This window comes from Malus sylvestris, chromosome 10 (genome assembly GCF_916048215.2).
Source record: "Malus sylvestris chromosome 10, drMalSylv7.2, whole genome shotgun sequence".
Lineage (NCBI taxonomy): Eukaryota > Viridiplantae > Streptophyta > Magnoliopsida > Rosales > Rosaceae > Malus > Malus sylvestris.
In genome coordinates this window covers 21,131,791-21,158,364 of record NC_062269.1, presented here as the reverse complement: position 1 = coordinate 21,158,364, position 26,574 = coordinate 21,131,791, and the positions used below count along the sequence as shown (strand labels likewise).

Sequence of the window (26,574 nt, the reverse complement as noted above, 5' to 3'; positions counted from 1 at the left end):
TCATATTTGAAATAATGAATATATGCATTCAATCATTTTAGAAAAGTCATCGTTTATAAAGGAAAGTGAAGTATTTGGTATTGAAGATATTGTAATCAAAACTTAGAACAATAACCCAGCAATAAATCGTATAATTTAACCAAAACATGGATGGAAATATAGAATTTTGTGGTGCAAAACCTAACCTGTTCTTCACAGAGATGAACAAGGGTGATGCTAAGGAGAAACTTTGTTACCGTTGGAAAAAAAATATATAAACTCTAGTTATCGTTTTAACAAGTTTTCCAGATTACTTTCTTAATAAAGATCTCGACGTTACCTGAAGTAGCCATAATGATGATCGAATAGGATATCTTTTACACATTAAGACTTAATGTTCCAAAGTTGATGGAACCCTAGTGCAAAGAACTTTTCTCTGCGAGTAGAGAATCCTTCTATAGGCATAACCTTCACCAACTTCCATCTATCATGGAGTGTTGGTTTTCAGCCGTTAAGAGTAGTTTCATCGAGTAGTGGATCAAAAGTAATTTCCCATGCATGAGTAGTTAACAACTCATATCAGTTTGTACCAATGACAACTGCATTTCATCCTTATCAATGATACTTAATTCCAATTAGGTTACTTGTGACTTAGTATTAAGGTTTAGTGGTATTCCTCTTCATTTGTAAATGAGAGGTCCTAAGTTCGATTATCGTCAAAGGCGAATTTGAAACTTATTTTTGCTAGCCCATTGTGAGGCTTAGCTCACTCCCCCACCCCCTTAGATAGGATAGATTATATCATTTGTTAAAGAAAAAAAAAGTCCAATTAGGTTATAACTTGCATTCTCCCACTTGAACGTAAACTAATTATTATATTGAAATGTCATGCCAATTACATCATTGATTCCTTATTGATCACATTTGTTGGAGTAAATATAGAAATATAGAGAATAAATTGAAGAATGACTTTGAGGTACGACTTGAATCATTTTCTTAAAGTGTTACTAGCATATGGGCACACACAAAGTGTGTGAGAATTTTTTTTTTTTTTTTTTTTTTTTTGAAATAGAAGGAGAGAGGAAGGGAGTGATAGAGAATGTGAGAGTGGGAAGTTTTTATTTTTATTTTATTTTTTGTTTTTAATTAGAGATATGTTAGGATTACATATAGGTGAGGCTTAAAAAATGCAAAATTTGGTTGTATGAAATTACATTTTTGCCTCATATGTCTTATTCATATTATGTTCTAATTAGAGGGTTAAACCAGTAATTTTATAGGATTTTGGTTGACAATGAGTGTTTTATTAATTAGTAGAGATTTGCCCCTACTGGAATGAGTTTGCTAAATGGTTATTGCCATATCACTTTGTTAACCCTAACAACTACCAAGCCTACGTGGCGCGCAGGCTGAGTAATTAATAAGCTAACTACGTCCTTCGGTTGTGTGCGGGGCGTGCCAACTCGTCGGCTGAGCTCGGCCGGGGAGTAAAATGTGTTGATGTCGCGTTGGGCACGCTGCTGACTTCTTGATCTTGTGACTACGGGCGAGGAAGGAACATGTCTCGGCATTCGGGTTCTAGAGCCTAAAGATAAAGCTGCTAGTTCTACGAAGTTCAATATCAAATTCGGCTTACAATGTGCCGAATGTAGTAACCTGTAACACCTCACTTCGTCGATAAGGCTGATAAGATGACCTTCTAATAAGGATTCGAAAATCCTTCTCGACCGAGACTTGGATATGTAATTAGTCGGCTAAGAAGCAGTGTTGTTTATCCAAACTGAATGTGCTCTTTGATCGGCTGATTCTACGGCTCCAGTGTTGTTTATCCAAACTGAAGATATCTCTGGTTGCCTTCACAATGCTGTTTATCCAAACTGAAGATGTGTTGGCAGAAAAGGAAAATAAAAATCTCAAGGTTGTTGAGAGGTTTCGCGTAGAATGAGGGTTTGCGGAGGGCAATTTGTGTGTTGAATTGGTGGGGGCCCCGAATATTGCATGGTGTCTTATATTTATAGGGACAAGTATACGGTCGATAAGTTCTGAAGTTCCACCATGCTACTAAAACTCTTCCACCGTTCAAACTTCGATCAAATCCAAATCTCTTTAGTGTAATCCGCATACATCTTTATCATGTGCCCATGCGAAGGCAAACAGTATTTCATGATAAAACGATGTGCTTGATGAGATGTATTTCCATCTCAAATGGGACTCTAGGTTGATAACAAGGAGCCACGTGGGCTTGTCTCTTCCTCAGATGTCGCATGCATGCCTATCTCTATGCAATCTTAATTAATTCACATGAAAATTCACAAACCAACTCAATTTGATTGTTAGTCAACCATTCATCACCTGTAGCCCCGTACCTAAGCAAGATAAGCACCCACTTCACTTCCATGCATACCATTTAATTTCACCTTTATCTCACTTGCTGACTATTTTAACCCTTATTCAACACATGAATGCACGGCATAATCTTCAAATTATAAGGAATCACGATCAGGATAATTCCAACTATTTAATTACCATTGTTTATCGTAACCATAATAATGTAAAGTAATTGAAAATCACCTTAATATTCACATCCAATGGCTTAGAACCTTGTTCATTTAACGGTCTTGATTGCGCGGACCGATGGTACAAAATTGGGTCCAAACACATTTTCAGGATACAACAAAGTATGAAATATTCGTTTAGCAAAACTGAATTATATTCCCTTAGAATTAACTAAAAAGAAATTGTATGAATGTGATGGAGAGAGAAGAGAGAGCAAGGAAATTGTGTAGACAAGAAAATTCTGAATGAATTAATCTTCTCTTCTTCCAATAACAATTTATAAAGAGAATTGCAGTTGTTCAAGTTAATTGAAAATACATAAGTTTTGAAGTCATATTGGTTCAAAGAGGTCATGTCTGTTTGAACATATATAAAGCATTATCCAAAAGGCATTTCAAACCTCGTCGTTGACTAATTTAACAAAATCTATTGTTTGACAAAAAAAAAAAAAAACATAAAGGTCATATTTGCTAGGAGAAGGGGAATTAGATCCTCTTCGGATCTCCTCACTGGGGATCGGGGGGATTAATTAAGATCAATCGTTCATCAAAGATTGTGAGGCTACAATTTAATATTTTTTATAATTTCAAAAGTAAAACAGACTCGTTTTACGTAAAAAATATATAAAAACAATTGTGACCGCACAATCTTTGATGAACGGTTATTATTAATTGATCCCTGGGATCCCCAGTGAGGGGATCCATATAGGATCTAGTTCCAGGAGAACGAATACACTTATTGACAATAAATCATCACTTTTCGGGAAACATGAAAAAAATGCAGTGTTTAATTTGAAGAGATAGTTTCAATTTATTCCTTATTCTTCTTTGGAGTATATGGAAAGAAAGGAACTCCTTTTTGTGGCAAGGCAAGACACTTGAACCGACATAACTAATTTGCCGGGCAATTAGTTGGATGAAAGAATTCCAACACTGGCATGGGAAAAATGAAAAACGCAGTTGTAAAGTTTCTCAAAAATGGACGAAGCCGGGAGAAGGACGGTAAAAGTGTAATTTTGATGTGGCTTGGGATGAAAATAGAAGTATTGGTGGTGTTGGGGTGGTGATTGGGAACATAGGGGTGATTTTGTGGCAGCCTTTGCAAAGAGGCATGATGCTATTCCTTCCCCTTTGTTGGTCGAGACTATGGCAGCTAGGGATGCTACTTGGTTGGTCAAGGAGAAGCAACTACAGGCCTTGGTTTTCAAAGGGGATGCTTTACTTGTTATGGCTGCTCTTCAACAGGATGGTCAATAAGATCACTCGTTGTTTGGAAATATTATAAATGATACTCGCTCGATGATTTAGGCATTGCCCTAATGGAAAGTTGGTTTTAACGATAGGGAGACGAATAAAGTGGCGTAAAAATTAGCATGAATCAGTCTGAGTTGTGATAATCTTATTCTTTGGTTTGAAGAACCTCCTGATGTAATTGTGGATCTTCTTTTTGAGGATAGTAATTCTTAATTTGTTTGGTGTTGGACACTCTTTTTCCTTTCGACTAGGTTGAAATTCTTGGCAAGGTTTTATCGAGGCCCATTGTTTGCACCTTGTTGTCATTGATTGTACGTATTTCTATCGTTAATGAATATCGTACCTTTTCTAAAAAAAAAAAATTTTGAAGAGATGATTGTTGTGCAATAACCTAACTCTATTTTCTGCCAATACAAAACGCACGCATATGCATATACAGATAATACACACACACACACACACAAATATATATATATATATATATATTCTTGAAATATTCAACAACATTGAATTTCACGCTACTAGCATCCTCACATCTATGAGAATTAGTTCAAATCTCGAACTGCAGAAAATCAATTGCAGCTGATGGCACATGCACTCTAAAATTACAAACATTCAAGCCTAACCTGTATGATGTTATTTTTCAGAATTTAATGAATTCAACATTCATTCATTCCATAAACCAATCTAGTTTATCTTATGGATTATACTTGAACAAGACTAATGCTAGGGAGACTAAATTTGTACATTAAATTTTTAAAAACTAAAGGACATGGAAGTTAATAATTGGTTTCTTATTTAAGCGTTGATAAACGTGCTTATTCTTACTGGTGACACATACTTTAATTTGTAAATTTAATCTCCCTAACATTACTCTTTGAACAATCATGACTCACTTAATGGATAATAACCCATGAATTAATCATGTCAAGCTGTCATAACATAAGTTTTGCAACTTAAAATAATCATTGAGATTAAGTAATGCAAAGAGATAAGCGTTAGAGGGAGGTGGGAGGATTCACTCTTGCTATGCCGAAGGAAAGGCAACTCGGAGATTAGCAGAGGTTATGGAATCTGACCGAGCCACAACTCTCACTTGGCACGAGACACCGTATGCTACACAGAAGAACATTAGATTGTACCTAACTGTCCTAGAGTCATCAATGGGCTGTGTCCTCGGCTTGGAGCTTTCTTCACCAGTTCCCATAGCCTCTTCTCTTCCATCTTTTCCTCTTCTAGTGGCTCGGCTTGGTCTCGCTCCCTTCTTATAAGGTCCATGCCCCATTTACAGAAACTCTATCATTGTCAATAGACTCCAAGGACTCGTGTATTCCCATCCTTGTGACATGTTTTTAACACTCCCATTGATATGTTCTTTCCGCTTTTGCCCACGCGTTCGTATTGACGAACACTATGAGAATATATTACGCTGAAAATTCGTAAGTGTCACGACACAATAGTCAATAAAAGTCAATACTTTCTCTCGAGGGATATACACTTTCAGAGATTAAAATATTCTAAATTTAAGGACAGGTCATAACACGTTTGTGTTAGAAAATTGTTTTGTTCAAATCGAACTAAATTGTGTATGTGCATTAATCGTTGATTGTTTTAGAGTGAAATTGAACCGAATCGACTTGTGCCCAACCCATATTGTTAGTGCAACACAATAACAATATGTCGAAGAAAACATAACACATAAAGAGGCGTGAAACCACTTTTTTTTTTTCTTCTTCTGAACAAACGATATTATCTATGCTAAGGAGAGGAGATAGGTTTAGCTTTACAATAGACTAGCAATAATATGGTTCGACTGTAGTACTACTAAGTGACTATAACTAAGAAGAATATCACATGTTAAGTGAATAACAATGTTGTTTTTTTCTTTTGTTTTTTTTTTTTTAATTTGGATTCCCTTCTCCTAATTTTGTTTTTATCCTAATTCACCTCCACTAATTTTGTTTTTATCCTAATTCACCTCCACTAAGTTTGTTTTTATCCTAATTCCCTTCCACCAATTTGGAATCCGAATTCCAAATACCCAAACGCCCCCCAAAAAGTTGAAAAGAAAATGATCGGATTGGGCACCTCCTTGGGAAAAGCGTTAAGTCCCGATTCCTATTTTTTGCCCTCCCTCCCCCTCACTGCCACCACCATCTCCACCTTCTCACTTTCCTCTCTCTCCTTCTCCTCCAACAACCTCACTGGTCTCTCTCTCTCTCTCTCTCTCTCTCTCTAAAACTCCAAATTTGGCAGGAAACTGACGGCGTGTTTGTGAATGCAGGGAAGAGGAATTCCCGGAATTCAGTTTTGCGCCGGCAGAGTGCGGGCTTCGAGAGCGAGCCGGAGCTAACGAGCGATTCGATGGAATCGGATAAGGAGCTTCCCGAGTTTAGCCGGAACCTGTATCCGAATATCGAGCCCTACAGTTCCGGGTTTCTTAAGGTTTCGGATATTCACACACTCTATTGGGAGCAGTCTGGAAATCCCGACGGCCATGTGAGTTGCGATTCTTCGTCCAAATAAACGACGTAGATTTGAGATTGTTGTTCGAATTTGTAGTTTTTTCGGATACAAATTTGAAGTTTTTCAGTTTTGTTCACTAGAGTGTGATTCTTCAGTTATCTGAGATTTCAAATTCTGTATTTTTAGAAAACGGGGATTTTTTAATCCTCGGAAAGTAGTAGGATATGGAAATGAACTCTGCTGGAGAAGGCGGCTTTGTGTCGAAAATACCATATTAACGGTGTTGGGTTGGGTTACTGGTCTTTGGTTTAAAATCTTGTGAATTATCCTGCAGCCTGTAGTTTTTCTTCATGGAGGTCCAGGAGGAGGAACTTCACCAAGTAATCGAAGATTCTTCGATCCTGAGTTTTACCGGATCATTCTATTTGATCAGGTTGCTAATTCAACCTTTATGATTAGTTATTAGATGCATTTTAGTTCGTCCTACATTTGATATCTGAAATTATTTCGTTTTTACTAGAGGGGTGCGGGGCAAAGTACCCCACATGCTTGCTTGGTTGAAAACACGACATGGGATCTCATTAGTGACATTGAAAAGCTCAGGGAACACTTAGAAATTCCAGAATGGCAGGTCAGTAGGTTGTTTATAGCTTTCGATAAAGAAAAAGCATGCTTCTTTCATATTTCCGACTCTAAATTCATAGTATTTTGGTTATTTCATCCAGGTTTTTGGTGGGTCATGGGGGAGCACACTTGCCCTTGCATATAGCCAATCACACCCTGACAAGGTGCATAGTTTTGTTGATTTACATTTCTTTTGTTGGTATTCCGATTCTCTTGATACAGGTCATCTGCACTTTTTAATTCTCTACTATATGATACAACTTTTGACTATTCTGTCATGCTTGTATAGGTTACTGGAATTGTTCTTAGAGGGATTTTTCTTTTAAGAAAGAAGGAGATTGATTGGTTTTATGAGGGTGGTGCTGCTGCCATATACCCAGATGGTATGCTACAATTCATTTGTGTTGGCATGAACCATATGATCTACCTTATGGATTGCTCCCCTAAATTCTTATAATTTTCAAGTACATGTTCATAGTTTCTCAGAACCTTTTTGCACTGAACGATTACTGCACTGTTCTTACAATTGCATTAAACATATAAGAAGTGCAATTGTGGAATTTCCATTATTAACAAGGGGTTGTTGGAGGCTTGCGTTTCTGATGTAGTGATGTTAGAAGTTGATAGAACTCGTAAATGATTCCTAGTTATAGAAATCATCAACAAAGAAGGATTTTTTTTCCCCTAGTAAATTTGCTTGATAATTTCATGTCTGCTATTTGGCATATTTATTAGTTTTATAGTGACTGATTGCTTCTGATATTTTCAAATATCCAGCGTGGGAGCCATTTCGAGATCTTATTCCAGAAAATGAAAGGGGATGTTTTGTCGATGCCTACAAAAAGAGATTGAACTCCGATGACCAAGAAATTCAAGTAAGACTTACCTCGCTTTGGGCATATGCCGGCTTTCTTAAATAATGTTTTAAGGTCATCTTATTGAAAGGACCATGCTGGCTTTGGGCATTTCGTAGTATGCAGCTGCTAGAGCATGGACCATGTGGGAAATGATGACTGCCCATCTTCTTCCAAATAATGAGAACATCAAGAGAGGGGAGGACGACAAGTTTTCATTGGTACATTGATTTACGGATTAGTATAGAAGATCTTGCATAATTTATTCACTGATGACTGAAATTCTCTTTTGACGCACATTGATATTTGCTTTCCTGTCTCCAGGCCTTCGCAAGGATTGAAAATCATTACTTCGTGAACAAAGGATTTTTCCCTTCAGATGGATTCCTGTTAGATAACATTGATAAGATACGGCATATAAAAACAATGATCGTACAGGTAGGCATTTTATTATTTCTCGAACCATCAAGGACATGCTCTGATTGGAACAGAAAACATTCAATCTTTTCAGATTGGGCTTTGATATTTGGGGATGTAATGATTTATCATATGTTGTTCCCCTGTCATATTTTTGGTTTAGGAATCAGTTAAAGTTTTATAAGTAGCATAACTAAGACATCGGTGTAAATGGAAAGTGGAGTACCATTGCTTGCTTCCCTTTTCTTATGCATTTAGTTTGCGTATGATGCTTGCGCACCATGCCTTGAGAGATGAATTATTTCTTTATTTCATTTTTGTTTGTACTTTCCTTCTTGTGACCATCTAGTTCTCTCCCTCTGTAATTTTATTGTTTCCAGCAATAAAATTTGTTTCGTTTCGAATGAAAAATAAATAATATTAAGGTTTATAGAGTACTAGCAAGTTAGCAATTGAGATTTGATATTGTATGAAATTTTGTTATTTTACTTTATAGTTATTTGATGCAAATTTTATCCATTAGTACGATAAATGTGTTCCAACAGAATCTGCATATCCAGTACAGTTAGTCATTCGAAACATATGTGCTTATGTATTCCTTTCATTGTAAATGTAGTATCACTTGTGAGTTGAAAGAACTATAACAATTGACTTTACAGGGAAGATATGATATGTGCTGCCCCATGATGTCAGCTTGGGATCTTCATAAAGCATGGCCGGAAGCTGATCTCAAAGTAAGTCGGCCATTCATTTTTCTGTAAAATGGTTTCAGGTTAATATAGTAAAGAAGTTGACTTTTTTCAAAGCGAGCGGAAAAATACTGTAGCTGCATGCCAAATCCATGGATAGGTCTCATCATTTACCAACAAAGCCAGTGTATTTGACATAGAAAGGGTTATTCAAGAAATATTTTATTAACTGTATTGCATATCGTCCTGTATCATGAGTACTGTTATGCACTCGATTGATGAAGTTACTGAACCATTTTGCTCGTAACAGGTTGTTCAAGATGCTGGGCATTCTGCTAATGAACCAGGAATAGCTGAAGAACTTGTGGCTGCAAATGAGAAGCTGAAGCACATGAAGAAAGGACAATAGGAAGAGAGAGACGAGAATGCATAGCAAAGAATAAGCAGCGGCCTTCCCGTTTGCCGGGTGCAGTTGGTTCCAGATGAATGCACATAATTGCATGGAGTATTTGAACTATTGTATCAAACTGTGTAATGTTCCCCCTTTTTTGGATGGGGGCCGTGAAGTAAACATTCTACTGATTAATACTGAACGTTGGAAAGGATATCAATCATTTCTCTTCTATTTCAAGAAAATTTAGTGCCAACAAATAATGAAGAAAGACAAGTTCCTCGTACCGTCGAGGTTCCCTAAATATTGCATGTTTCCTTTGAATGAATAAATACAATTCAAGCCTCTCATGTTCAATACACCCTTTTGCTTCCAAGGAAATAGACAATTCCCGCAACCAAATACAATTCAATGATATAATTGAACAAACCAGATATCACACAACAAAACAAGCTTAATTTTGCTGTTCATCCAAAGAGTCGTTTTCCTTGTGCAGCCCTGCGCAGGCCTTCGGTACATCCAAAGAGTCGTTTTTGGGAACAGTTGTAGGCCTTCGTCCCCTTGACAATGACCTGGAAGGGGAAGAAGCGGAACCTTTGGTTGCCGGGGAAGAAGCGGAACCTTTCTTGGGTCTTATCTTTCTTGATGAAGTTTCCTTTATTACACTAAGCTGACAAGGTGTCCTGGAGGAAACCACTGCCTTCTTTCTACTTGAACCTACCCTGCAAAAGAGAAGGCTAGTACGATTAAGTTTTGATGAACACACATCCTCTGTCATTTGAGATGATAAATGACAAAAAGAAACCAATACTCACCCTCTCCGTGTCACAGATCTTTGCTGCACCATTGGTGATATAGTCCTTTCCTTTGATTTGTGTACTCTCTCAGGGCTCGCCCTTTCCTTTTCGTATGTAGAAACTTTACGTCTTAGTGGAGTAACCACAGATGCTTTTCGTTCAAAGTCTGCTTTTGGGGTCTTCAAACAAGTAGCTCCCTTCATACCCTGCATAAATTAGATGAGCTTGGTCAGACCTCTACGCACGGAACCTTCAAGAGTATGCTATTTCTATCTTCCCTATGACAACTAACTTACATTTTCTTCCAGTCGTGTTCTTCTGTCTGATCTCTTTTCACAGTGTCCCTGGGTATCATTTTCACGTTCACTTTGTCCAAGGCAATTTTTAGTTATCTGATCAGGAACGAAAAATGCATTAGCCTTGAGCTTTACTCATGACATGATAAAAAGGGGTAATCGAAAGTTCAATTACGGACTTACCTGTATCACATTCTGATGTTTGCTTGTGGACTTTGCCCCTGGAGTCCCGACTAATGTGATCTCCTTCAGCAGTGCATGAACTTTTTTCTCCGAAGTTGCTTCCTTAAGCATCCCTCTTTCCTAAAAAGAACCCAAAACATTTCAGATAAAGCATCAAGGTTATTCCTGTTTATTAAAGAAACTGGTCACAACAGGTTTCACATACATCGGTTCTAAACCTAAAAGGCTTGGGATTTGTAGGCTTCGGTTTCCTATACTTCACCCCTTGATCATTGCTGGCAGCAGATGTGGAGCGTTCTTTCGGAATCTTATCTGCTTGATTGACCTGCATCATTGTTCAAATGTTAACAGGCATAAAAAACCATGAGGGAGAAATGAATAAACATACACACTTCGAAGATATGATATTCTCGTATATTTTCAAGGGGTAATAAGAAGCAACCTTCTGTAACTTTTTTGAAGCATCATGCTTGCCGAGATTTATCCTCTTGGAATGATCATTGATATTCAGTTCTCTGCATCAAATGTCAAAATTTCATTACAATGGTGTTCTAAGAAAAAGAATATTTGTAGAAAAACGAACAGTAAAGATGTACGAGTACACGCACCTGTTCTCATCAGAGGCTGTATTATTTTCTTTATCATCATCGTCATCAACTTGTTCAAGGGTGTTCCTCTTCTCTGATCTTAACTTTGTTTTCTCTTCATAACCGTTTCCATTATTGGCATTTTCCTTATTGTAATTCTCTTTCGAATCCCTCTCTTCAGAACCTGACAAGGAGGTAGTATCACCATTCAAGGTCTCGGATAGGATTTCAACTTGATTCTCACCATTCAGTCTACCACTCTGAGAAGTGGCTGACATGGAGAACCCTTCCAATGTACCTTTCCTTGATTTTTTATCAACTTCCATGTCACTGGAATCATTATCATCAACCTCTTCACGAGGTGCAGGATCATAATGTTGTTTCAAGTCTTTTTCCATGTTCTTTCTCTTCGAAGATTTGGCTTCCTGGCCCTTGCAATTATTAGAACGCAAAGAATCAAAAACCCGGCTTTTGACCTCTCGCCCTCTAAACTGTTTTCTTGAGGTATCTAAGGGCAACGGCTTGTTATACCCTAAAACATGTTTCTTCCCACTTGTGATCTCAAGTTTCTTCATAGCTGAACAAATTTTTCCCACAGGACTACTCCGCTCCATTGAAGCCTTGGTTCTCACAGGCTTCTTCGGAGAGTGAAAGACCAGAGCTTTGGCTACCGGCCTATTCTTTGGGACCACAATGTTCTTCAGTTTGGGGTTCCTAACACTTTGAAATGTTTCTGAATTTGAGACGGGCTTCTGATTTCTTTGAGTAGTGAGAGCCTTGGACACAGCAGTCGGTTTCTTTGCTTTAACATTTGGTGTTGCACAGATCTTATGAAGAGGTTTTCTGGCTCTATTTTCGGTATCAGCCATCTTATGAGAGAAGGAAGAAATCAGGGCCAACCTTGATACTCTAGGCTTGGAGGATTTTGCAGGAGCTGTAAGTGGGCATTTCAAACTAGAACATAGCAAACAAAAGGAGCATGGAATTGTTATAAGACCCATCACAAAAGCAGGAAAAGGAATTGTAATTTGACCAACTGAGAGCTTTTCTTTTGCCAATATACCTTGGTGCTTTTCTGGCCAATGCTTTTCTAAGTTTCACATTAGGACTTCTTGCTGCCATAACCTGCAAACCTCCAATACTTTCATATCTCAATAAAGTGAACTAATGTGATTCCAATTCAGACAAAACGTGGAACTTATAATCGCACCCGAAGAATGAAGTTCTTGTAAATTGCTTCAGAGTCCAATTCTACTTCATGCTTCTGATCACATCCTACAAAACAAACACCAACATACTCAAAATTTATTACCACAAAAAGGGGGGGTTTTATACCAATGCCAACTAGATCAACCCATCAAAGTATTAAACTCAAATTAATGATCTTTAAGTCACCTAATTTAATACTTTATCCCCTGAATTTTCTCAGCATCCAAACACAGAGAGCTCCACTCAAATTAATTATCTTTGAGTTGATTTTGTTCATTTCCTAAAAACCCATCACCTAATTTAGTAATTTGTCCCCTCAATTTTTCTCAGCAACCAAACAGAGAGCTCCAAATCAAACAAATCAGAGTAGAAATTAAAATCAAAACAGAGTAAAAGCTAAAATCCACACTTAGTCAATCACAAAAAGAATTTCATCTTCAAACTAAAAAATCTTCAAAATTTGAAAGCAAACGAGCTTTTTCTGATTACTGAAAACAAAGGGAAGAAATAAAACTTATGGGATACTGGGTTAGATTGAAACGAACCGACTCGCATGCAGAACCAGTACCGGTCGTCGGGTCGGTGCGGGTCGGATTCGGTAAAATCAACGAACTTGGGGGCCTGGATCTTCTCGTAGAACTCGTCCCCGCCTTCGTGGCCGCCTTCAATCCCCACACTCTGAGTTTCTTCTTCCATTTCCGCAGAGCGAACGAGAGAGGGAGAGAGGAGGAGTGTGCGGTTGCGTGAGCGGCAGCGGAAGCGAGATTTGGTCAGAGAAGGAGAGTTTGAAGAGTGAAGGAGTCGTTAAGTTTTAAATTTGGCTCTCTGTAAGTAGCCGTTGGGGAAAGGTTCTGATTTTCGGACAACGAGGTCACTGAAACGGTCTCTCAGGGGTGGTTTCGTCATTTGGTCTTCCTGCCGCCAACTATCGGATCTACCAACGGGTTTGCCAGTTTTGACACTACTGCGTGTGAGGCCCAAGCCCACTTCGTTACGGTTAGTCTACTGTATTGCACGGACGATGATTTTGTAATGCAATTCGTTCATGTACGAGTGTTTTCCAATTTTTGTTTCAAAATTTCGGAACCAGATCAGATTGGATCACAATTTTTAAATTTAAAATTTTTGGCATATTCGGAAATTTTATAATTGGAGTAATCTCGAAAATTTGAGAACATAATTTGAGATATTTTTTTAATCTTTGAATATTCCCTAACTTTATCGTACATAAAATATATTATTCTTTCTTAATATTTGGTATATGCTTATGTATGATTTCAATTAATTTTGTGGTATACTAATACTATATGTTTATCCTTTTTAACATATAAGTGTGTGTTTAATATAACAACAATGAACAAAATGTATCAACATTAACAATAAAAAAAAATTGATTACAAAATATATAGTTCAAGTAAATAACTATAAACAATCGTAATATTTCGGAACAAAAAAATTCAGATTCGGAATTTTCAAAATCTCTAAATGCATTCCAAATTCTATTCCAATTTTTTTGACAAATATTTAGATTAAGAATCTTCGGTTTCAAATTCAAAAATTTTACTATTGGAATCGGGTGTATCATTCCAACTTGAACCCCTACGAGCACCCATAACAACCTACCTTGACACAGTAATAGGACATCCACAAGGCAGACACCAACTTTATTACAATATTGGCAATGTAATTATGTGTTATTACATGCCACTTAATACATTTAAAATTCGTGAATACTTCAATGTTATTCTTCTTAGGATTAATTACACCAACATCCCTGAACTTTTTTAAGTTTTCACAAATCTCCCTCATATTTGAAACACTACACACCCCTTCATGTTTTAATCCACTCTCGCAAATACCCGTCGGCCAAAAATTCACCTATAAAAAGACAAATCTATGTTTTTGTTGCCACTACTTTTGTTGCCATGTGCTAATCCTAAGCATATCTCAGATTGAGGCGTGATGTATATAGTTTAACATAACATTTTTTAAAAAAGACAATAAGATTTTTTCCTCGAACACTTGTGCAGTAACAAATCCACAATTTTAATTCCAAATGAACCCAATGTAAAAGAGTCAAGCTTTCTTTAAATGAAAATATTGTATAGTGCTCAAATTTTATTTTATTTTTAAGTGAGGCATTTTCTCGAGCACTTGGGGTTTACATGTAGTCATATGATGAGCCAGTTTGGACATTTGTCCATAGATACTGACAACTTCGGAACGAGCCTGTCTACATATGCCAGCAACTTCTGAGTGAGCATATCGATAAATATCGATCAAACCCTATTGAATTCGGTTGACGTGTACTCTTAAGTGCTTTCGACACGTCCTACCAAAATTTGCCGAGAAAATATTTCATCCAATACTTAAAGCCATAATAGACATTCGAAGGATTCCTAAAGAACCTTCCTAGGTTTAAAAATAGTAGCGATGCAAATGGGTGGATTACAAGCTCTCGGCCCTAATGGTTTCTAGGGCATTTTCTATCATTCCTTTTGGGAGAATGTGGCGGTGAAGATTAATGGTGTGATTGAGGATATTATGAACGACAATGGCAATCCTCTCAAAATCAATGCTACACTTGTTGTTCTAATCCCAAAAGTCCTAAACCCGGATGCAGTTTCTCATTTCCGTCCAATCAGCCTGTGCAATTATTCTTATAAGATTTTGTCAAAAGTCATGGCAAACAACATCAAGCCCTTGCTTTTGGAGTTGATCTCCCCTTCACAGAACGCATTCGTGGCTGGAAGACAAATCCAGGACAATGTTGGGATTGCACACGAGTTATTCCATTTCCTCAAAACTTGGAAAGCCAGGAGGAAATTCGAACTTGGAATTAAACTTGACATGCACAAGGCGTATGATAAGGTGGAGTGAGATTTTTTGATGGAAGTTATGGAGAAGATGAGGTTTGATCCTAAGTGGCACAGCCTTGTCTTGGGGTGCATTTCAATTGTAAACTTTGCTATTATGCTCAATGGGCAAACAGGTTTGAAATTTGCTCCCTCTCGTGGCCTTCGACAAGGTGACCCACTATAACTATACTTGTTCCTGTTCGTAAGTGAAGTCATCTCCTTGTTGATTTAGAGGGCGAGTGAAACAAACAAGATCACTGGAGTTCAAATTAATCCTCGGGGGCCGGTTATTTCACATATCTTCTTTGCGGACGATACCTTAATTTTTCTAAAGACAAATAAGATGAATTGTTCCAATATGGTGAATCTAATCAATGATTATTGTGAGGCTTCTAGGCAGCATGTTAATGTGTTGAAGTCCAGTGTATTCTTTGGCGCAAATCTTCCTATTACCTCAAGAGTGGAACTCGGGGGAATTTTGGGGATGCCTGCCATCTGGTGGAGAATCCTGGGATTTATCTAGGTGTGCCCGCCATCTGGGGAAGATCTAAGAAGAGAGGATTGTCATATGTTAAAGAAAGGGTTTTGGGGAAAATTTAAGGGTGGAAACAATCAACTTTATCATAAGCAGGAAGGGAAATATTGATAAAAGGTGTGGTTCAGGCTATTTCGGCCTACCCGATGAACATATTTAAATTCCCCGCCAATGTTTGTAATGAATTGGACTCTATCATTTCAAATTTTTGGTGGGGCCACAAAGGAGACGAGCGGCAGATTCACTAGATTTCTAGAGATACTTTGGGCTTACCTAAGGTCGTGGGGGGTTTGGGGTTCCCCAACTTCAGGGACTTCAACAACGCCCTCCTCGCTCAACAATGTTGGAGGTTGATTCATGATCTTAATTCTCTATGGGCTTGGGTTCTGAAAGCTCGATATTTCCCTCACTGCTATTTCTTTGACGCCAAGTGTGGTGGAAGAGCTTTGTGGGCTTGGTCAAACTTACTTTCGGGACGAGATCTACTACTGAAGGAGACCCATTGGCAAGTATTGAATGGGAAAGAGATTCGGGTTTGGATTGATAGATGGCTCCCCACTTTACCAGATGGACACCCTCTTCCACGTGGTGCTACACAGGTGAGTAGGAATACTCGGGTGGAGACTTTATTGTGTCCTGCAATTGGAGGTTGGGATATAGATTTTCTAAAACCATTCATTTCGTCAATGAAGTATGATGCCATTTTGGATACTCAGATTGGTGATCCTAGTTTATGAGATAGGTTGGTTTGGCCTCATGATAGACGAGGTATTTACTCAGTTAAATCGAGCTACCACTATGTTCATGCGAGGGTTGCTCTGAGGGTCAACTTGGAATCGTCTTCCTCTTTGTCTGTACCAGAAAATATATGAAAAATTATTTGGAAGCTTCATAGCCCCCTAAGATTTGATACTTCAAATGGAAGACAATGCATAATGTTGTAGCTACGTCGGCGGGCCTCTTTAGGAGAAAGTCTGCTACCTCACCGCTTTGCCCCTATATGTAAATCTCATGAGGAGGCCATTGAGCATCTCTTTCTTCTCTGCCCATGGGTGGAATTGGTATGGTTTGGTGGTATGTTGAACTATAGGGTTAATCGGAATGCTATCACAACTTGGGTGAATTGGCTTCTTACTCTAACTAACTCCATCAGGAATTCGAAGGTTGAGTTGGATAGAATATTGTCCTATGTTGCCTTCACATACTGGCAAATTTGGAAAGCAAGATGCAATTTCCTTTTCCAAAATCAACCTATTAACCTGAGACAGGTGCTCGCAGCCATTGTAACTACTGCCAGTGCTTTCCAGGAGGCCTCTCGAGTCCCGGTGTTGATTTCTACACAGGCCAGCCCTGATGGTAGGTGGGAGGCTTTTCCAACGCTGACGAGGTGCAAGTTGCTTGGGGAATCCTTTCAAGACTGTTGCTGGTATTGGACTCCAAGATCAGCCAATATGGCGACGGACCTTTTAGCGTTGCAAAGAAATGTGGAGATGTGTGACTTTACTTGGGTCGATAGGCCCCCATCTTCACTGGTTCATGTATTATGTAATGATGGACTTCCCTTCCCTCCTTAATTTAGTTGTGGTAATGAAAGGGGTGACGCCTTTAGCTATACTTGCTGCATCTGGTTCCCTCATCCCCTTGCATTAACCGGTTTATTTCTGTTGCTTGCCTCGTTGTAGGCCTCATTATGTACTTTTAGCATCTTTACCCTGGTTATTATACATTTCCAATTATCAAAAAAAAAAAAAAAAAAAACAAAGAACCTTCCTAGGTATTAATTTGGTTCCGGAATCATTTGGTCCCTTTGATAGATCAGCCCGTACACGTGTAAGTAAAAAATAAAATATCTTCTAATCAAGTAAAAAGTAACTATTACGTGGTTTATAGCATAACTGATAGCTTATTTCATATCATATATAAGCAACAAAGGTATTAAAAAACTGTAGTTGCTTGGACTTCGCAACTATTCTTAGTCGTCTATGTATATTGCCATCTTCTTGGTGGCTAGATATCAACTTCAAGGAAGCAAAATAACTATAGTTTCATCAAAGACCTTGCCGGTTCCTTCCTTCTGACCTAGTCCATCTCCCACCTCTGTGTGGCAGGACAATATATATAGAAATGAACACCAGAACTTAACGATGTCTTCTTGTATACATCCACATCATCTAAAATATATATCTCAAAAAAAAAAAAGAAAAAAAGAAAAGAAGAAATACAAATCACTAATCACCAAGAGGCAAGAGTGTTAAATTAATTTGACATTTCTTTGGAAAAAAAAAAGAAAAAGAAAAAGAAAGTTGACTTGATATTTCATGTGGGTTATATGTTAAGCATATATTAGAGGTAATACACATGCATGTGATGGAAGTTACCCATGAAGGACGTGTTGTTGTTTCCACTTGATGACATTAATTTATTGAATATTGCCGCATACTATATCATAGCTAAGCCATCTCTGGCCATACAAGGATTGGTAGAAAGAAACATAAACCTAGTTAAACATCCATTATATATAGATAAGAAAATGTTAGGAAATGTTAGGGAGTTCATATTTTTGCATGACTTTGGTATATCATCTTATGTGTTAATAATTGATGTGTATCATGTCAATTTATGATCGAGTTTGTCTCATTAGATGTTGGCCATATGCATCATTTGCCATATCGTATTGTATGTGCTAGTGCGGTCCAAAAGGCTTTTTTCTTTTTTTTTTTTTTTTTTTTTTAACATTACTCTTATATATATGTAATATGATAAACCTTTTAATGCAAAAAGATAAATATTCTTATGTGATTTAGATATTTTATGTTTACCTTTCATATTGATAAATGCGGTGAAGGTGTTGTTAATTTCTGTTATTTGTGTTGTTCCACTTCGTATGACTTTTGTGGAGGCATGCTAAGTACAGTCCAGGTATATGACAATATTACTGAAGATTTGTGAAGGTTAAACCAACTACTGTTGATTAATCAAATATTTATCGCATATAAATGGCTCATAAATTCATGATCTTGATAAGTTTATACCAATTAACATCCAGATTCCAGAGTAATCATAATGAATTTCATATATTCTGGATTTTCAAAAAGTTTCACTGTCATCTTTCCTTTATTTTTTTCCCAAGTGATACTAATTCTAAATACTACACTAAGGAAAGGGAAATGTTTAAATTCAGGACCCATTGAGTTAAAGAAGAAGCTCCTATCCACTTGGGCAATTAACCACTTACAATCTTTTTATTTCCTTTAAATGCAAAAAAGTGAACCATAAAAAGTGAACCATCCATATACTATCAATCAAGAAATGCATGAGATTCGTGTAAAACGTTGAAGACTTGTGTCTTGTTTTTGTAGTTTTTTCTGAGATTTGTGTTTTGTATACGTCTTGATGTGTTGAATTTTATTATTGATTTTGATTAAGAAAAAATGTAATTTCTAAATAAAGAATGATAAATATTTCAATAATTTTATTAAACTTGGTAAAATTAATTTTTAACCAAAAACAAAAGAATGGTCATCGTGATTAACCAGACAAAGTATTGCTCCACTTTGATGTTGACTAGACCCAACTTCCCCGCTGCCCTAAATTACGAATATAAAACTCACGTAGACTTAAATGTTTAATTGATCATTTGTTTGTTAACTTCTAACGAGAAAGACTATATATGTATGAAAGACTACTTATTTAAGCACTAGAGTTCATTTGTTTCGCTTCCCATGATTTTCAGAAAACCTTTTAAAATACAACGCTCGGCAGACTAAATTTATAGACTAAATGATGTGTTACAAATAAAAATGAACACGTTTATTAATGCTTAAATAATAATCAAATCATCAGCTTTCATGTAATTTAATTTAGAAAATTTAGTTTTTAAATTTAGACTCCTTAACATTATTCAGATTTGTAAATTATTATGTGCACATCTAATGCCTACGTAAGTATCATGCAGCAAAGCAGTACTGTTTGACAAACTTAATTGGGAAAAAATTGGGGAGCTAGCTAACAAGCTCTCAATGGCAGTGCAAATCTTTGAATAAGTTTTTTAAAATAAATTCCCATGTGTTTCACTCTCTGCTATCTCGGTTAGTGATCTTTAATTAACCACCCATTAATTCAGTGTTACTAAAATATTAGAAACAAGTACATAGATTTCAATATCTCACGTGTTCATACATCTATTCAATTATAGTTACAACTTATACAGAGCTCGTTTAGTAGCATGAGTAATCTCTTCGTTGAAACTGCTGTGACTTTTAAAAATCCTATAAAATAAGTAGTGCTCTAAAAGTCACTAGGCGGTAGTAAAGACCTAGGCAGTTTTTTTTTTTTTTTTCATCAAATTTATTATATAACTTGTAGTTAAGTGTCTACTTATACCTTTTTATGGTATTTATATACTGCCGTTTCGGTGGTTTGAGGGATTCATAGTCATATTCTTGTCGTTTGTTATTGCAAGGTCTTTATATGATTGTACGTTCATCTGTGTCTGAATTATCGTACTTTTGAAGAGTTTGTTTTAAGTTGTATTACTATTAGTTTTCCTCAAAAAACTTGACACCCATGAAAAGCATGATTAACATGATAACAACTAAGGATATTTTGTTTCAACCCAACTTTCTTATCTGTAGACCCAACTAAAAATATTTATCTACCAAACTTCCAAATTTGTTGTTGAATAAATAAAAAAGAAAAATTAATAGTATAACCCAAAACACGAACAATAACAATAATCTCTCTACACCTTTTTTATTTAATCCGGTGAACCCTACCCTTCTCCGATGTTGTTGGCAACAACGATCCTTCTCTACTATTTTTCGTAGGTCTCCTCTTCTTTCTTGAATTCCTCGCATATATACATCTTTACTTTCTCTTAATTTTGGTAAATTATACACATTGGTTTTATTTTATTTTACTTTAACAAATATACACATTGGGTTTTAGTGAATATAAAAAGCAACCAAACTCCATAGCCGCAAGACTTATGTGCACTTTCACTCCAACACCTTTCTATCTGAACATTAAACCAAATTGAAAAAGAAAAAAAATATACCGTTTGAGAAAAAACAGAGATTTAACAAGAAAAAAAAGAGGAATTTGTTATAATATTATGAGCCATTCAATGTGTGGATGGCCAACCCACTACATTCCACTCATCCCACTCTACATGTCCTTCCACTAGGAGCTGCCACTGCTTGCGTTTGGTGCTCTTGCTTTGCCTATAAATCAAAGGAGATACAAAGAGAATAAAAAGAAGAAGAAGAACGGAAGAGAGAAGCCAGAAGGCTCATGGCAAAGAGAGGAAAAAGAGAGGAGAGAATAGAGAGAGTTATCTTTGTAATCTTATTATTTCAGATTATAAATGAAAGCATCACTACTGCCCCGAGGACGTACTCCAGTCACACTGACTGTAAAGGAATCTCGTAAATTTTGTGTCTTGCTTATTTATTTCACTGCACACATCGTCAATTTTACAACACGTTATTAGCACGAGAAGCTCTCGTGTCAGTGGAAAGCACAACGCCACAAATCATGTTCACCTCTGTCGCCTGGAATCTCACAGATAAGAAACTTTTTTCATTTCATCCTAAAATCTTTGTACTACTGATTTTCTTGAAGCAAATATATATATATATATATATATATATATATATATATATATATATATATTGTTGTATGACTGTATATCATCCTTTGCCGAAGCAAAAGAGTACATACTCAAAATTTGTAGAGAATCTGTCAGCCATGTAAATAGCCTTGGAACTTCAACTTTCAGAACTCGGATCATGTTTTCTTCTTCAAAGTTGTTCATTCGCCCAGTACCTACAACATATCAAATTTTGAGAAAATTCCAATGGTGCGATCATCGCAGATGCCTGAAATGTCAAACCAGTTTCCAATTTCAGTAGAAAATTGGATAGGCACCTTATGAGTACCAAAACTCCATTTCGGTAGCTCAAATCAAAATTGTTTCTTCACGAAAGTTGTTCGGTATCCTCTTATCCATATCATACTACAATTTGAGCTAAATCTAACGGTTTGATCTTTTCATAAGTTGCAGACACTCTTGACTCGAAAACTTATGGGAACCGTTTCGACTTTTTCAAAACTCACCGAGGAGGAACACCAATTGGAACTTATTGTTACTATTACTTCCTGAGTAACTAAAGGGACTTAAAGTTGTGAAATGAAAAAAAATGGTTTGATCTTCTCATAAGTTGCAGACACTCTTGACTCTAAAACTTATGGGAACAGTTTCGACTTTTTCAAAACTCACCGAGGAGGAACACTAATTGGAACTTATTGTTACTATTACTTCCTGAGTAACTAAAGGGACTTAAAGTTGTGAAATGAAAAAAAAAAAGAATGATACAAAAGAAAGTGGCAGACCAAGAAAAAAAAAGGAAAGCAAAAGATGGGGACTTCATCATTGCATTTTTCTGTTTTGGCATATTTATGTGCATGATGTTGGTTTAAAGCCCTATCACAAGTTCTGTTTATTTACAGTGGGTAGAATTATTACCCTTTGCTTTAAAGCTTTGATATTTATGTGAATGATGCTGAATCAAAACCCTTGTCACAAGCTTTATTTACTTAAATGCAATTTATTTACCATGGCCAGAATTACCGCTTATTGCTTTAATTTATTTATTGTACTTCTTTTTGTTACGATGAGTACATACTGGACCCAAAGTTTCTTGATCTTATCAGAACCTGAAGTTTCTTAATCCCCATCACCTAAAATGATTAGACCCGAAGTTCCATCATGTAAAAAGATCAGGAATGAAGTCCCTAGATCCTCAAGATTGGACATGAAGTTCCTTGATGAGTACCTTAAGTTTGAAGAGCCGAAGTGCCACAACTTAATTGTGATAAGTGCCAAATGATGATATAATGCATATTCGCTGGAGAGTTTACATCTCGAAGTTTTGATGATTATTGCATATCACTGGGCATTGATGTTGAACACCATGTTCCTAATGTCCATACCCAAAAATGGTTTAGCAGAATTATTTATTAAGCGGATGAAATTGATTACCCGCGCTCTGCTCATGAAAACGAAATTGCAAGTTTTCTACATGTGGACATGCCATTTTACATAATTCACTATTAAGTTTGGTTGAAACCAATCACCAACCATCAATATTTCTCAGTACAACTCATGTTTGGGCACTAACCAAACATTACACATTTACGAGTTTTTGGTTATGTTATCTATGTGCCTATTGCACTGTCATAACGTACTAAAATAAGGCATTGATACAAACTGGGAATTTATGTTGGATTTGATTCACCATCTATCATTCAATATTTAGAACCCTTTACTGGGGATATGTTTACCGAATGGTTTGCAGACTGTCATTTTGATAAGACAATTTCCCGCTGTTAGGGGGAGAAAATAACATAGTTCCAGAAGAACGATGAGAAAATATCATTCTAGAAGAATGATGAGAAAAGAACATTCCAGAAGAACGAAGATAATTTGTCTTATTTTGATTTATGAAGCAATCAATATCAAAACAAAGTGAGAATGATTTAATGATGCAACGAAAGTGATAACATCACATATACTTGCTGCAAATGTGTCTACAAGAATTGATGTCCCTGTTAGACAAAATAATGAGGCAGTAAATGAGTTATGTTGCACGCCTAAAGCGTGGAAAACTCTCAGACTCAAAATGTTCAGTCATTCGAAAGAAGAAGAATATGGCACTACTGAATTATAGCATTCCCGAAGCATAACTGTTGCATGTCAGAAGCATGACAGTCGCCGTATGGATACATGTCCCAAAAAGGACAATCCGCGGACATGGGAATGTTGATGTCTTATGCATGAAGCATGATAGACGTATAGGTTCCAAATGACTCAACTCCCAAAAGTAGAGATTAAAATACAAGCTCTATAACGCTCCAGAGGAGGTTATGATCCACATTCTCTAAATTATGACTATCCTGTAAGAGATAGTATAATGCCCTTGAAGAGGCAAAAGATATCCAAAGAAATGAAAATTTTTTATGCATGCGCATGCACATGAGAATATGAGATCACTGATTGATGATAACCAATGATAATTTTGGTTTTTACAAGTAGCTATTAAATTCATCAATGAGCTTTATTGATATTGAGTCACGTTCTTTTGTTCGTCGACAAAAGGAAATATTATTTGCCAAAAATGGAGAAAGGAAATTCCATTACAATCTTGTAAGAACGTGGAAAAATGGATATATATGAATATAATACAAATAGATGTTGAACCAAATGAGGTTACATATGAGCATTTGTAATATAGTGAATTACACTCACATGATATGACACAAGATTACTAATTGAAACCTGAAATTATAGTCTTGTAAACAAGTTCATATGATGGAGAATTATATACAAAGGGTTATAAGTCGCTCACATCATATCTCCATAAGTAAATCCCTCAAGTATACATGGAAGCAAATTGCTCTGTATAAAATCCAAAGGAAAATGTGTCATGAAGTGTAGAAAATCCCTGAAGGATTCAGATTGCTTGAAGAAAGCCTTGGAAAGGTAAAGCGTAAATTATATACTCAATACCAATGGATGGTATAGTTGCCTTAATGAGTACTATCATTATCATATTGTTGCAACTTACTAAATCTCTTGCAAGAGTTAATAATATTAGAATGGAACTCCTGAAGAGTCAAGAAAGATTATAAAGTGTTGAGAGAAATATTGTCTCGAACTGCAGATCGAACAATATGCCAACACGAACCTTATCCATGATGTTTATGATATTAAAGAATCATATGGATTGAAGATCATGAGTTGAAAACTCAAGCGGTTAATTAATATTTAGACACTAAGAAAAATCATTCATCCTCGTGAGGAAAAGATGAATGGATGTTTGGTCCAGAAGTACCACATCTTAGTGAAGTATATGCTTTATTGTATTTGGCATAATACATTGAATGAAATAAAGCTTATCTATTGATATCTCCGAGAAATTACAGACATATACATACACATGAAAACATGAGGGAGCCTTCACAAAGGTTGCTCATGTGAAACCTCAGTACTTAGAAGTACCCCAGAAGGGGGAGGCACCAGAGGTTGATTATTTGGAGTCTCAATACTTGGTAAAACTCTGGATGACGAAGGCAATAGGTACCTTTGGAATAAAGCATCGAGCCTCTAATTGTCACCTTGAGTCCGACTTTCAGATTCCAGCAGCTGGTCAAGCTTTCTTTTCATGCTCGTTGAGTAATTATTTGTAAGCATGTGTAACACTCTATTCTTGTTCTTGAGCCATCTGATCTCTTGTTTAAGATTTGCGACCTCAACCATTAATGATTCAACTTGGTGAGTTCGAGCAAGTAGGCGTTGGCCCATATTAGAAACAAAGCCCGCACACTGAATACTGAGAGCCAAGGAGTCTTGAACGGCCAACTTATCAGACCGTTTTGAAAGGATTCTGTTATCCTTTGGAGTGAAAAGATTTCTAGCTACCATTGTAGTGATTATGTTATTCTTCATCACAAAATCTCTAACTGTAAGAGGGTCATTTGAAGATAAGAAAGATAGGTGCCATATATTATCTTGATCCAGCTCGCCTGTATTAGTCATAAGACTCAAATATAAACAAATGTTAGATAGGCAAGCTATTTTTTAGAAATGATGAAGGAAAAAAGAGGTAAGATAAAATCTCAGAAGTGCAAGAAAATGAAATTTTTGTACGCAACAATTTTTTGAGTGTATCTGAACAAAATTGATATATCTATAAAAGAAGAGGTAATAGGGTCACCTGTTCAAAATCAAAGAGACACCGCTCTCTGAATTTCAAAAGCCAGACTTTTAGGATAAAGTTCGTCAACATTTCTCAGACGCAATCTCAGCTTTTGGATATCACGTGCAACTTTATCAAAGATCTCTGATAAAGTTGAAAACGCGTGAATTTCACTATTCCAACTACAACACTGTTGCCGACAAGCGTGGATGACAAAGCCACATCCACACCACTACCTGCTATTAAGGAAATCCCTATATATGTCGACCTTCATCCTTAATGGCAAGGCACACATCCAAAACTCCTAACTCTCTCTCATTTCCGAAAATGCATCTGCAACCAAACCTCTCAACATACTCAGTTTTCTTTCTCTCCAAGAATACTTCTTCAAAACAAGTTACACTAGAGTAAGAGTATCTCATATCATCAGGAACGAGAGCAAAAGTATCTCATATCATGCAATCTCCCTGTCATTTCATTTGTCCTAGTTCTTAATTGCAAGACAAGGATAAAGAAAGCAATCAGTCAGAACCTGCAATCAACTTTCCTGATTGCTTACCTAGTATTGCTCTCGAGTACTCATCTTCAACTGTTGATATGATGTTGACTATTTACACTAAAGCTGCCAAGCATGATGAATCGCTGATAAGTGATGTTCTGAAGGACCATCCAAATGTAAGGTTTGCATTCCACTCCTGCATCAGAGGGCAAATACTGCAAGAGAAGATGCCAAACCTGCATGGGGAAAAACTAGGAAAAATACCACTTCTGCAAGGGTAACAGATAAGGCAAGTGAAAATGATACATTGAAGCATGTGGAGACAATCACAACAAAACACGCGCCGATTCATCCCTGACGGAGCCACAGATCACTTGTCACGTGGAGCTGCTCGTGGTCTCATTTCATTCAAGAACAAGTCTTAAGGCCTTTGAAGAAATCACAAGTCTGGTTTAAGATCAAGTGTCCACTACCCTTGAATAAAATTTAGCTCCAGATAAATGAAGTAAATTCAGACCTTTGATGCAAGTTTAGCAAAAAGCCCTCCAGCCTAGTTCAAGAAATAGCCTGTGGAAAGACAACAAGTACAACAGATGTGTTACTACTCATCAGGGGGAGCATAA

General features: G+C 36.7%; 2 protein-coding genes across 3 annotated transcripts; one reads left to right on the top strand and one right to left on the bottom strand.

The window, feature by feature from the left end:
* Positions 1-5,819: 5,819 nt before the first annotated feature.
* Positions 5,820-9,533, top strand: LOC126586890 (proline iminopeptidase). The gene is made up of 11 exons (XM_050251856.1): positions 5,820-5,995; positions 6,073-6,287; positions 6,589-6,687; positions 6,775-6,885; positions 6,980-7,042; positions 7,168-7,261; positions 7,656-7,753; positions 7,852-7,953; positions 8,057-8,170; positions 8,809-8,883; positions 9,149-9,533. The coding sequence occupies exons 1-11, from the start codon at positions 5,860-5,862 to the stop codon at positions 9,245-9,247; spliced, it is 1,206 nt and encodes a 401-aa protein (XP_050107813.1). The 5' UTR covers positions 5,820-5,859; the 3' UTR covers positions 9,248-9,533.
* LOC126586889 (uncharacterized) lies at positions 9,441-13,135 on the bottom strand. 2 transcript variants are annotated; one of them, XM_050251854.1, is made up of 10 exons: positions 12,847-13,135; positions 12,303-12,367; positions 12,156-12,217; positions 11,114-12,046; positions 10,948-11,020; positions 10,711-10,830; positions 10,506-10,625; positions 10,323-10,418; positions 10,045-10,232; positions 9,441-9,951 (listed from the first exon to the last, which is right to left on the bottom strand). In XM_050251854.1, the coding sequence occupies exons 1-10, from the start codon at positions 12,995-12,997 to the stop codon at positions 9,684-9,686; spliced, it is 2,076 nt and encodes a 691-aa protein (XP_050107811.1). In that variant the 5' UTR covers positions 12,998-13,135; the 3' UTR covers positions 9,441-9,683. The 2 variants fall into 2 exon arrangements, with proteins under 2 accessions (XP_050107811.1, XP_050107812.1); XM_050251855.1 differs by having other exon boundaries at positions 12,870-12,983.
* Between the last annotated feature and the right edge of the window lie 13,439 nt (positions 13,136-26,574).